General features: G+C 36.5%; 1 protein-coding gene across 1 annotated transcript in view; it reads right to left on the reverse strand.

Moving 5' to 3' along the window:
* LOC139121082 (thymidine phosphorylase-like) overlaps positions 1-13,125 on the reverse strand; it is a 23,980-nt gene extending 10,855 nt beyond the window's left edge. The window contains exons 1-5 of the mRNA XM_070685714.1: positions 12,754-13,125; positions 8,882-9,084; positions 3,717-3,945; positions 3,444-3,562; positions 529-691 (exon numbers count right to left, since the gene is read on the reverse strand). Of these exons, the coding sequence (XP_070541815.1) occupies positions 529-691; positions 3,444-3,562; positions 3,717-3,945; positions 8,882-9,084; positions 12,754-12,883 (844 nt within the window). The 5' untranslated portion in view covers positions 12,884-13,125. The remainder of the gene's footprint in view (positions 1-528; positions 692-3,443; positions 3,563-3,716; positions 3,946-8,881; positions 9,085-12,753) is intronic.
* Between the last annotated feature and the right edge of the window lie 299 nt (positions 13,126-13,424).

Genomic DNA, 13,424 nt, shown 5'->3' on the forward strand with positions numbered 1-13,424 from the left:
TACACACATACCACTACAGGCTGTATGTACAAGTTGTAGACTTGACATTGACAGGTACTGTATTTTTATGTACAAAAAAAATTCTGGATAATTCATCATTTTTGTTGACAAATGTCTGTTGACAATTATGAATTCAGTCCCTGATTAAAATTCCGTTGCCGACTGTATCATCGGACATATTACACACATACCACTACAGGCTGTATGTACAAGTTGTAGACTTGACATTGACAGGTACTGTATTTTTATGTACAAAAAAAATTCTGGATAATCATTAAACATTGACAGGTGCACTGCAGATTTACCAGTGATGATTCTAAAACTTGAAAATGGTAATTAAAAACACACAAGAAAGACAGCAATTTTTAAGAGAAGCATCGCGAACTTTGGGTTCAACAATGGAATGACATATAAGGAAAGTGGATGAAGAATTCACCCCCCCCCCCCGCGCACCCCCCCCCCAAGAAAAAAGTACAAGGCAACAATTTGCAAAGAAAGGAGATTGATAATGAAAAGAAAGTAGCTTACCTAACTTGCTTACTAGTTCCGCTAAGTCTGCAGGTCCACCTCCATGGAGACATTCCACAGCTTCTGCCACTTCCAGAGCATTGCCGATGGCATATCCGATGGGACTATCCATCTGAGTCAGCAATGCCACTGTCTTTATTCCCAGTCCGTTGCTGGATTTCACCTGAAACAGGATGTACACAATCCGCAATTATGAACACAATTTGGACTCAGTATAAGTCTGTGAATAAAGTAGTTATCTCAACAGTTTTTTGTGAAAGCCATGCTGTAGAGTTATCATGATGTACTGGTGTTATCCCTGAAACTTAACCCTTTGAACGCTACATTTTTTCACACCAAAATTTTGGTGCAACCATCTACTAATTTTTCTGTAATTTTTGGATAATTTTGGACTAATTGGATATCTGTTTTGACTGACTTCAGTTTTGATCAAAATTTCGGGGAAGATCTTGAAAAATGTCATCTGATCTGAAAAAAATTGTCTGTAATATATTTTACGAAGGGGAAAAAATTGACTTTGGCACTCAAAGGGTTAACGGTTATGTTCATCCCACACACATGCTTATAATTATAGCATTCATACCATTTGGCAAAAATGTTATTGCATTGTACATTTGCCATCATCTCAGCCAAACTGTTTTATAAAAATAGGGCCATAAAGTCCTGAAGCTACAATAGACATGGATACAAAATTAAGTATTTCCTGACTGTATGAAATTATCTCACTTTAATAGGTCATCCTAGGGACTTGTAAACCAAATGTTAAAGCTGTCTGACCAGCGGTTTTGAAAAAACAAGCAACTCAACAGTTGACAGAGCTCTGCTGTGTAATATGTAGAGAATAACCTTTTGTGACACATGTATTGATGAAGAAGGTGGATATCTTTCATTAACATTGTAAGTGAGTTCTGTTGAATAAGTTGAGACTGTACATACTCAGAGAAAGCACACTGAAGAGACAAATGTTTGAAACTTAAAGGGGAAGTTCACCAAGGATGATTTTTACATATGTGGTAGCTCTGTGGTCACTTACCCAGGAAAAACTATTTTCACCATTTATAACTCCGTGATTTTTTACAAAAAAATGTTTAAAATAGTACAGGAAATTGCCCATGTAATTTGAATCATGGGAAAAAAAGCTCCAAGCTTGGAGCTTGCATAATGTGATATGGAAGGGACCATCTCCGGACGGGTATGGCCCCCACATTGTCCACTCACAGTAACACAGTGGTAAACAGCAACACAAAATCTGACAGTGGACAGTTTATTAAAAGTGAATCATCTTGTATGCAAGGATACTCAGTATAAACAAAAGTTATGTAAATACGCACAGACTTGTTTAAGCATGGATGAGTGGACAATGCCATACCATGGAATAATGGTCCCTTCCATATCACATTATGCAAGCTCTAAGCTTGGCGCTTTTTTCCCATGATTCAAATTACATGGGCAACTTCCTGTACTATTTCTATCGGTTTTTGTAAAAAATCTTGCGAGTTATAAATGGCGAAAATAGCTTTTCCGGGGTAAGTGACCACAAAGCTAGCACATATGTAAAAATCATCCTTGGTGAACTTCCCCTTTAAGAAGTTCAAGGTCATCAAAAGCATTATAAGGAATCATGTAACTTTCATTGCACTGTTTACACAGATTGCACAATTGCTATAAATAGCACATGAGGAATCTTACAGCCAAGCTTTACCATAAAAACCCTATCACTTTGACCACTCTTTTAATTGACCACTCTATTTTTTTCCTCAAAAAGTAATTTTATTTTATCCTTACCAAGTCAACCATAAAAGGAAATTAGAACTTTCTCTATCTCTATCTCTATTGACTATTTTGAGCAATTTCGTTTAGATAACATACAGGGCACAATAAATGACGGTTCAGAATATGTCAAAGTTGGGATTCAGGAAAGTTGCCTTTACATGTTTTAATCCTCCAAGATGGTAAGCATTTCACTATGAACTGTCAAAAAAGGTTGAACTTTCTGATAATTCTACATAAAAATTATTTTGGCTTTGATGATTTCCTAATTAATTCAATTATTTAAAATCATATTAATTATTTTTTTCTGGGTGAATTGATAGGGTTTATACAGTACAAGAATTACATACAATGCAAGTCAAATTTTGACCAAAAATGACAAAAAAATTCCTTAAAAATATACATTTGCATATTTCATCACAATTTGAACAAATCCAAGTTGGGTTGTCCCTAGGGACCTGTATACCAAATAACAAAGCTGTCTGACCAGCGGTTATGAAGAAGAAGATTTTTTATCAAAAACACCTTTTTTGGCATTAATTTGCCTATTTTCAACAATATCAAAAAATTAAAAAAACAGTTTCTCAAAATCATATTTTTAATCTACACAACAAATATCAAATCAGTAAGTACTGCGGTTCTCAAGATATTTGAGTGGACGGACGCCTCACAAACGGACATACATACATACATACATACATACATACATACATACATACATACATACATACATACATACATACATACATACAGACTGACGATGGACGCCGGACGGATACCCATCCCAATAGCTTCTATAGACTATAGTCTATAGTAGCTAAAAATAAATCTCACACGTTATAACTTCACAAAACACAATTGTAAATTATGCCATTTGACTATAAAGAATTTTTCAATTAGTAGAAATCAATAGGTCGGAATAAATTGTTTTGGTGTCTGCTAAAAGTAAGGGTACTTTAATTACCATTCATAAGGGACAATATCTTTAAAATTGCAACATTTTTTCCTATCATTGTGAATGCTCAAGATGAGCCAGTTTGTTCTCTTTCTTTGGTTACTATGGTAACAAAATGTCAGACAAATGATTACTTGTTGCCATAATGATTGAATTGAAGTTTTCAAAAGATATCAATGCATGTCCTCACCAAGCTTTCAGCCAATAGCCTGGCTTCTTTCTCTGTCTTCATGAAGGCTGCCTTGCCACACTTCACATCTAATACCAACGCTGATAGGCTCTCCGCTGCCTTCTTACAGATTATTGAACCTAGGATCAGTGGAGGAAACAAACAACAGACATCCAATAAAACAGTTATATTTTTCGCCATCTATAATCACACTGAGTCTTGTCTTTGCCTATATTCTTGTAAAAAAAAGATTTGTAATGTATTCCTTCAAATGAAATGAAAAAAAAAACTCACTTGAAATGAGTGGAATGGATTCCACTGTTCCAGATATATCCCTTGTTGCATACATAGTCTTGTCAGCTGGGACAAGACCAGCAGTCTGTCCAACTATGAAACACCCAACTTTCTCCAGGATGTCTTGCATTCTTTCCTTGGAACAGTTGACTGTAAATCCTGGAATTGCCTCAAGTTTATCCAATGTCCCTCCAGTAAATCCAAGTCCTCTTCCGGAAATCATCGGTACCTGGGTTGGTTTGATAGCAATATTACATGCATGTTTAATCTTAGAGACACAATTGAACTTTAACTCGTTCAACACAAACTATTGATTTTTGAACCTATAGATAGGTACAGACTTTCTTAAACATGTGATTTGTTGTGGTAAACAGTTATAAATTGAATGCTTTCATAAGACCTAAATGTTTAGTGATAGGACATCAAATAAATTGTAAGTTATATAATTTAACCATATCATTAATAAAGAATCTGAGGTCGATTTCAAAGCTTTTAAGGGGGTGTCAGTACCAAATTTCATTATTTGAGATTATTTCACCCTCTGAGAGTGGTAAATATAAAATTCAGCATGGCCCAGCTTTCATATAACTCATAAACCATGCAATATTTCATCCCCTCATGTTAGCAAACATCAAGTGGGACAACAGTGTGAACTAGCGCCCTCAATCATGTCATGTCAACAGATATCAAGTGGTTGCTAGGAAACACCTGATATGCCCAAGTTATCTGAATTACACAAACCCTTCAGCATAGTTGGCTTGTCTCCACAGTCCTTAACTCTGTTCACCCAGTTTAAGTATCATATTTACATCAATGGAGACCGTTGTCTAGACCCTATTCATTGCTTACAGCCTCGGTGGCTCCGACCCCGGAGGCATGGAGGCCGTAAGGGACGTATGGGTTCATGGCAATCGAGACAGATAATTGTCACACAACTAGGAATGTGGGCAAATATATTCTTGTATATTTAGAATCTAGCTTAGGTTTTGGCTTGAAAACACTTGCTACGTACATCCTAAATTGCACTGGATATAAAGATCATGTTTCATCAACAAACCACTTTCTGTAATGATCAAAACTTCACAAGAATTTGTATAACTGCGACACTCACAACAAATGGTTGATAGTGTTGAAGTTTAAAGGTATACAGTCACCTGTAATCTAAATATGCCCATATATGGTCAAAGGGGCGTTCCTTGGTATTCAAAATGCCCATGTGAGGGCGCTGTTTTTTTTAAGGGTGACATGTGCCTTTAAACAGAAAGTGTTACATAATGTCAAATGATAGTGCACATATCAGACCATTATAAAGGTGGATCCCCTCCATAAATCTAATTAAATACATTACAGTTTTTTTATATTTGTCAATCATATTACAGTCTTTGCTCTAACATGAAAATAATACATTTTTGTATTGTTTTAGATAATGTTATTGAACTCATCGTTTCATCCTCGGTATGTTCTAGCTCCCTCGACACAAAATAAAAAGTATCCATAAATCACAAGGTTGTGTTTTGGGCTGTCATTTATCTTGGTACAGAATTCCAAAAGAGGGTGAAGCATATTTTTCACACTGGAACATTTAAATTGCTGACTGCATCACAGAATGTAAACTTGGCATCAGAATTTTTCCTGTGATACAGATTCACCTTGTATGAAAATGACCTTGTAAGTTTTCATCAAATTTAGTTTTGAGAAAATTTGAAATATATCATGCGTAGAGAAGCTCATATAGAAGAGTACTGTGGACTTCTCACCTCTACGAGTTCAAATCCTAGAGAAGGTAAATACGACACGTGGCAGAGAATGTAGGTAGAATCAACTAGGGGACATTCCAACTCTTGATTTTTACAATATATCTGATCCACCACTTGTGCATATTCATTTTGAAGCTCTTGCAGTAAATGAAGCCTTCACTGCCTTATATTTGTGACAATTTTAAATTTTATAGAGTTCACGCCGAGATGGCAGCCATTTTGAATTTTCAATGTTTTTTGAATTTAAATTTATGTAATGTATCTTTCTTGTACCAAAATTTACTGAGTGCTTGAATTTTTATTCTTAATTTTGAAAGAGAACGGTTTGAAGTTTCCTTGAGCAAAGTCTGGGAGACAGTTTGTTTCAGGTTTGAGGCACACCTACACACGTACTGTCTTCAATGATTTCCACAAAGAGTTTCCATATACATGACACAAATTTTAACATTTTCACGTTTTTGTCTATGCAATGATGAATAAAAAATGTCACCAAAAAACTTTGATTGTTTATGTAATGGACAGAAATCCATATACAATGCAAAAGGAATGTAATTATTTACATAATAAGTACCAGTTTCCACAAACAATTCTATTGAAAATGCAAATTTGTATGAATATTTAATTCCAAATGAAAGCTAGAGGGATGAAGTCGCAGTTTTATGTCATAATTTTCTTGTCAAAATATAAATACCATCATAAAATCAACTCAAATCATGTCAATATAAAATGGAATAATAAGCAACCTAGCTGCAGTGTACACAAAAAGGCAATCTTTAGCATGGTAACAGCTGGCAGACAGAAGCGTGTACATGTACTGTATTGTATCAGTGTTGACACCAGATTCAATATGCAATTCTCTCTTTTTCACCATGGTCTCGTCACGATATGCAGCAGAGACGTTAGTGTACAGTGTGCATGTGCCATGCATGTACATCAGGCTCATGAGAATTTTTCAGTATGCAAAACAATACAGCTAATTAACTTTCCCATTCATAAAACTGGTACATTTGATCATAAGGTAAAATTAATTAAATTCTTTGTTTTGCGTCCACTCTAAATGGGAAAAGGTACGCGTCTAGGCGGCTAAAAAACACAAACAAGAAAATTAACACGATGTAATTTTATTGCAGCAAATAAAAAATTGTAACAAAATTTTAGTTCAGAAAAGCTAAGCGGTCATGTCCTAAAATTTCCTATTCAAATACACTGTGTGTGTTTTTCATGGAAACTTAAAAACCTACGCGGGTGGGGACGCAAAGCAAAGAATTTAATTACTTTGGCATAAGGTAAAATTACACACTGAGCTGCTACAGAGATGTGTAAATCCCTCAATTATCTCCTGAAGTTCCTTAAACTCAGCATAATTAAATAAACAAGATTAAGGATGAAGACTTGAGGTGTTCTCCCCAGAGCAATTAAAGCATAGTGGCCACTGCTCTTTAATTTTGATAAAACAATAGAAATCATTACCATAACAATAATTAGTGTTATGCAAATTAGCCACTTGCAATCAGAAATTCCTGGGGAGAACATTGGATGAAGATTAACATATTTTGTGATATGCAATCAGCAATATTTTCTTTCATGAGCATTCTTTTAAAGTAGTCAACTTTGGTATCAGTGCTGATCTGATATACAAGGTTGGTTTCTGGGTCATATGTCACTGAACGGATACACTGAGTTGAACTAGGTCAACTCTGAAATAAATTTACCACATTGAAATTTGAAACACGTTTAAAATGTTGCGACAAAAGTCACAACAGCTACCCAAATATTGTGGACAGTGATCCATTTTCAAAGGGTACAGCTTCTAAGTTATCAATTTCTGCATTTCTGTTCTCTCAAATAGTTTGTGATTATCTGTATCAGTTAACGCCAGCAGATCTCAATGAGATCTGTGAACTCTGAACCATGCCCGGTTCCTATGGGCCTATGATCACCGTTCAAATGATAAAATAGCCGGATGTATTGTAATTAATTGATAACATATTAACTCAGCTTCTTATATCATTCCATACCATGAGATTTAAAATAAACTTGGAGGATACGGAAATTTCCATAATTCCGGTATAGAATAATCTATGCGTTGGTGCCATAAATGCACTCATGTCTGAGTAATTCTAACAAATAACTTAGATATAAATTCAGATAACCTTTTATACTGCAACCAACCAGCATCTTGTTCTGCAGGATATAATGGCTGTGTTTGTAGTAATTTGCAGCAAAATGATATTCTTATTCTGTCAAAGGTTATGTACGCATAGTAAATTCTTCTGCTAAAATTCAGCCCTCTATCTTTCCCAATTAAGTGTTGATGAATTAGTTCCTTGGCAGGTTATACATGTATGATACTGTTTGATTTACAAGTCACCTTTGTATATATAAAGCTTGCAAGCTACTTGTTTGTTTAAAGGTTACATTAACATATTACAATATACCATACGTATACCATTTACCTTTCAATTTAAGCTCCAAAGCTGTATCTTTTGGCAGCTGTATCTGTATCTATTTTTCAGAACTTTTGTTTTGTGGTTTCCCTGCACTTTCTGCATTCAATTCTTAAACTGTAATTTAATGCCAAGTATTTAGCATATCAACACAACCTGTATGAGTATAATCTACATTGTTATTGTTGAAAATTGTATTCAAGTCCGGACTTGAATTAATTTATATACAATAAACAATGATCACTACACACATACATGCTGTGTTGACAAAAAGAATACTCGAAATTTCAGCATGACAAACAGATTAGGGTCAGACACAGTAGTTGATATACAGAACAGAATACTGTAAAAAATTGCCACATACTTATTTCAATTTAAGTGTGAGGTAAATAGATATTCTGACTCTCAAACTTCTACAATTCTTTTCTGATCTACCAATTATGGGGGCTCATGTTGAAGCTCTTGGTGTAAGAAAAATTTTTACCGTCTCAGTTTTTTGAAAATCAAAAATTATATTTTTTCTCATAACGTTAACACAGGGATGGCAACCATTTTGAATTTCAAAAATTGGTAAATGTTAGGGAATTTGGTTCTCTTGTTCAAAACTTTGCATGGTGACCCCTGAATTTTATTCTTTATTTTGTAAGAGAGAGGTTGAAAGTTTCATTGAGGAAAATTTTAGCAAAATTTTCAGTCTTTCATTTTTGAGGCACATACTACCTTAACCCTTTCACCCCCAGTTCCCTGTATACAGGTCCAATTTTACCATAGAAACAATGGATTTGGGACAAACCATGGTGGTGAAAGGGTTAAATAAATGAATATTGTGGCATGCTTTCATTGAACTGAAAGCATATTTTCATTGAATATACCAAATGCTTTCATTGATGTACATTACCTTCATTGAACTGAAAGCATATTTTCATTGAATATACCAAATGCTTTCATTGATGTACATTACCTTCATTGAACAGGCAGCTAGTGCTGGAGCTAAAGGTAGACTTATTTTATCACCAACGCCCCCTGTGGAGTGTTTGTCCACAATCAATCCTTTCCATTCAGACGGCCACTGCAACACATCGCCAGAATTCATCATGTGTTTCGTCAGCGACGTAGTTTCCTCAGTGGACATGCCTTTCAGGTAGATGGCCATCAACATGGAACCTGCAAGAATGGGTCAAGGAATAATGGTAATAAAAATAACTGCAATCATACCTATCCATAATCCATTATTTCTTCTCATATTTTCATTATCTTTGTTCAACACAATAAGTTAATACAGCTGATCACAAATGATGTCATTTTTTTCTCATTAATATGCATAAATATTTGTCCGCATTTTCCATATAAGTAACGAAAATAAAACCTGCTAGTGTTACAAACAATGGCTACTAAAAGTCACACTAATTCATGTGAATTTATGGCTCAGACTACAAACTGCAGCATCAGCCATGCATGCAACAAAATTTGTCCAAATTTAAGGCTGCATTGTCCGATGTTGCACGCGTGCAGCTATATTTAGTAACAAACCTGAAAATGCGATCAATGCTATTCTTCTGCCTGCAGCACATGGAAATACAAGTTGTGCAAGTTTTTTGTGTGTGTACGAGTTGTACAAGTTACAAGCACAGCACATCACGTAAATATGCAATTTTTTTGGTGAAAACTGAAATCTAGTCCTGACTCTAATTCAGTTTTCAACAACAACATTGACCATGACCTACTTACATGTTACATTGACAAGTTTATAATATCACATACTACACATTTTGACATGATTTTGGCCATATATGGCCATATATTTGGCCTTATATTATTGTGGACAGTTTGTAAAATCTGGACTCCAAGTCATCAGTTATAATGAAACTAGTATTAGATTTAAATAATAGGGAGAGGGTCACCTTCTACCACAATAACCCAAGCAAAAGGGATCTTTTAGCACTGGTGTCTTACCCCCTCCCCATGAAGGTTGTTGGTAGAGTCAACAATGGCAGCATGGCTCATGAACTCAATGAACTGAAGGACAACTGTGATATGAACAATCAGATTTAGATAGGAACAGAGATTATCAATATATTACAGGGGTCTTCAGACTGAGCAGAGCTAGATATTGAGGTTTAATTACAGCCTCATACAGATTACCAAAGCCATTGCTGGTGTAATGGTGTAGTTGGTGATGTTGACACAAATCCCTGACTCAGCAACTCATCAAACCAGGTCAAGTTGCTTTGCACTTTCAACTCCTGGTTGTAACCACGACGGTTCGTACTTTGTCACATTGACCAGTGTGATTTGAAGGTAAAGGAAGATTAGGCCATGCGAGGTCATGGGATGCATAGTCCAGCATACAGAGTAAACACTCACCCTACTACCTATCAATGTTTATCTCACATTGTCTACACAACTATGATAATTCAGTTATTATTGATAATACTATCTTTACTCAAAGAAACCGACAGATATTAAACTGGCTTTACACAATCATAATATTCTTAACAGTACTGAGATACTGTGAACACATCAGCTCTGTAACTTCAGGGAAGCTGGGGTGTAAAGTGAGTCATTTTAGCCAATGTACCAGCTAGTATCTGAAAAAACCAGTGTGATTGAGTTAAGATTTTATTGCCCAGTTGAATAATTCATAATTCTGAATCCACAGTAGAAGAAAAACACTACCAGCCCAGTCATAAAAACTACTACTAACTAATGAGCTTAACCCTTTCAACACCATGGTTTGTCCCAAATCCATTGTTTTCTATGGTAAGTTGGACCTGTATACAGGGAACTGGGGGTGAAAGGGTTAAGCTAGCAGATCTGCTCACCCTGTACCTGTCACATTTAAGACACTTCTTCACAGCTCTTCCAATGTAAACTTCTATGACAGAAATACTTTTTTGTCAGTAGTTCATGTCTATTATTAACCCTTTCAACCCCAGTTCCCTGTATACAGGTCCAACTTTACCATAGAAAACAATGGATTTGGGACAAATCATGGTGGTGAAAGGGTATTATTAAACCATGCAAGGAAGTATTTCCTTTTGATTGTGTGATCACCTCTCATCATGGACATCAAAACAGGAATGTTAAAATTCATTCATCTTCACATTCTATAACTCGTAGCAATTTCTAAATTCACGGTTACTCTACCCCACCAATCAGCAGGGTCCACACATTCAAAGTCACTTTAATACAATTGAAGGTCACTTTCAAGGGCTCTCTAAGCAGTTTCCAAGGACTAGGTGTCATTTTGCAGTATCCATTTGCGTAATCATTTTAACAATATATCATGACTGATCGACCAAACTTGTCATTTTTGAAAACTGTGGGTGGACTCATCAATTTTTTCGGACTTTCAAGGACTCAATTTCATTTTCAAAGACTTTTGCAGGACTTGCCATGAGGCTGTAAAATTCAAGGACTTTTAAGGACTTTCCGGGAGCGTATAGGGACGTAAGCTCTGCCTAGTAGGACTGTGTGTTACCGGATACAGGCCTCTCTGGTGGGAGCTCATAAGCACCCTGCAAATTGAAATGCTTATTTTCACAGCTTTTGGGTGTTTCCATTTATATCTCGACATTTTCACACCGCCACAGAATTCTCCAAAATTTACTCTCAAGTATTCTGCAGTATCGACATATGCAGTTCTCCAATTTACAAAGAGAAATTAACTGTTCAACATTTTGTGTTTGCAGGTAACTTGCATTATTCATTCTTAACATTCTTCAAACTAGTGCAACTACAAACCCAATATATTTTGAAATTTTAACACTATCACGTAAATCTAGAAATTTACTCTCAAGTATTTTGCATTTTGTGTTCACAAGCAATAAAGCATGCAGCCAGTGACTATACCACAAGATTTTGACCAGTTCACGACATGTATATACATGAGCGATAGAATCATAGAAGGTGCACATATGAAGTGAACTGGTCAAATCCAGTAGTACTGTAACGCCCTCCCTTGTAGAGATTATACTGTAACGCCCTCCCCTGTAGAGATTATCTCGAAGCGTCCCTCACGTGGCCAAGGTGTGTGAAGCGAAGGTCATTGACCCAGATCGTACGAGAAGCAGATAGGAGATATTTGTAGACGTTGAATGAGAACAATCGAGAACGGGATATTCCATGGTGTGATCTTATTTAATCTTAAGAAACAATCAAAGACTGGTGGGAAAATTTCCACGTGATAACCATTGTAATTATGCATTAAATATTTAGAGATGTATTTAAATTTGTAGCTGCGGTACAGTTACTCGAGGTTTGCCTGGGTGTTTGGGTCTGACGGCAAGGTTTTCCCGTCCGACCCAAATACCCGGTACCCAGGCAAAACCTCGAGCTAGTGTACTGCAGCTACACACAGCCCTGCCATGCAGAGCTACTAAAGTACGAGCGTGACAGTACATGGTAATTTATTGCTGTTTGACAATACCACATTCGTACTTCTCTGAAACTCACACTAAAAAAACTGAACTGTTCTGCATTTTGTGTTTGCATTTAAATTATTGATTATTCACGCTCAATCTTCCCTGTTCCCTGTAACTTGAAACCCACTCACTGAGTCATAATGTCCTCGTTAAAGCCACGATACTGCCACATCATACTATCATAACATGAACTCAAGTCTGTGATGAACCCTACTTGCTTTTGACGGGATGTACACGTGGCCCGTTTTGTGAAAACAGTGTTTACATATAGCGGTTTGGTTTTACTACGCTATGCACTTGTCAACTTACGGTAACGCCATCGCCTTGCCGACAGTGTACACAGACCGTTACCATTTACAGTTATAATATATTTTTCGAACTAGAATTACCGTGAAATAACTGTACGAACCTAGCTGGCTTGGCTCCACGTGAGATTTAACGACACCGTCGATGAACCAACCGATCTCTGCATCATTCAGCTCTTGGCCATCACGCTTTTTAGCGATGAGATCGGCCGCCAGAAACCCGCCCGTCGACATCTTTTCTCCCGAAAACTATATCTCAGCTCGCTGCCAGTCCGAACAGATGCGCGTCAAACAAACGAATAGTGACCTTTAAATCATATATTTGTTCCGTGACAAGGAAATATGCGGTCAGAGGCCACGGTAAACTTCGCTGGCATTGGTGTAATCTGGACTTACTCGGATTGAGTAGCTATGAATATGTACATTTGATAAACAATGACCCCACTACTACAGGGGCACTACGCCAACGAGCAAACGCAAAACAAAAATGACCTTTGACCCATGTTAGATGAGTAAAGAAATGCCAAACAGCGAACTACGTTGTGATGATGCATATAACGGTCGTGCAATAAGAGCTAGGATAAACATGGATCGATAACGGGACTGCAGCATATGTAAAGTCTACATGTACAGCTAAAACTTCCTTCTACGAAGTACGAATGACATGCGACTTACGATGAGATAACTCGGCGAAACAGCGCCACCGGTGAACATATAATGTTTTTCTTTTGTTCTGTTACTAGATGCTTCCAAGCTTTCAGCACCTTTGAATGAA

The sequence above is a fragment of the Ptychodera flava genome, chromosome 2 (genome assembly GCF_041260155.1).
Source record: "Ptychodera flava strain L36383 chromosome 2, AS_Pfla_20210202, whole genome shotgun sequence".
NCBI classification, from domain to species: Eukaryota; Metazoa; Hemichordata; class Enteropneusta; family Ptychoderidae; genus Ptychodera; species Ptychodera flava.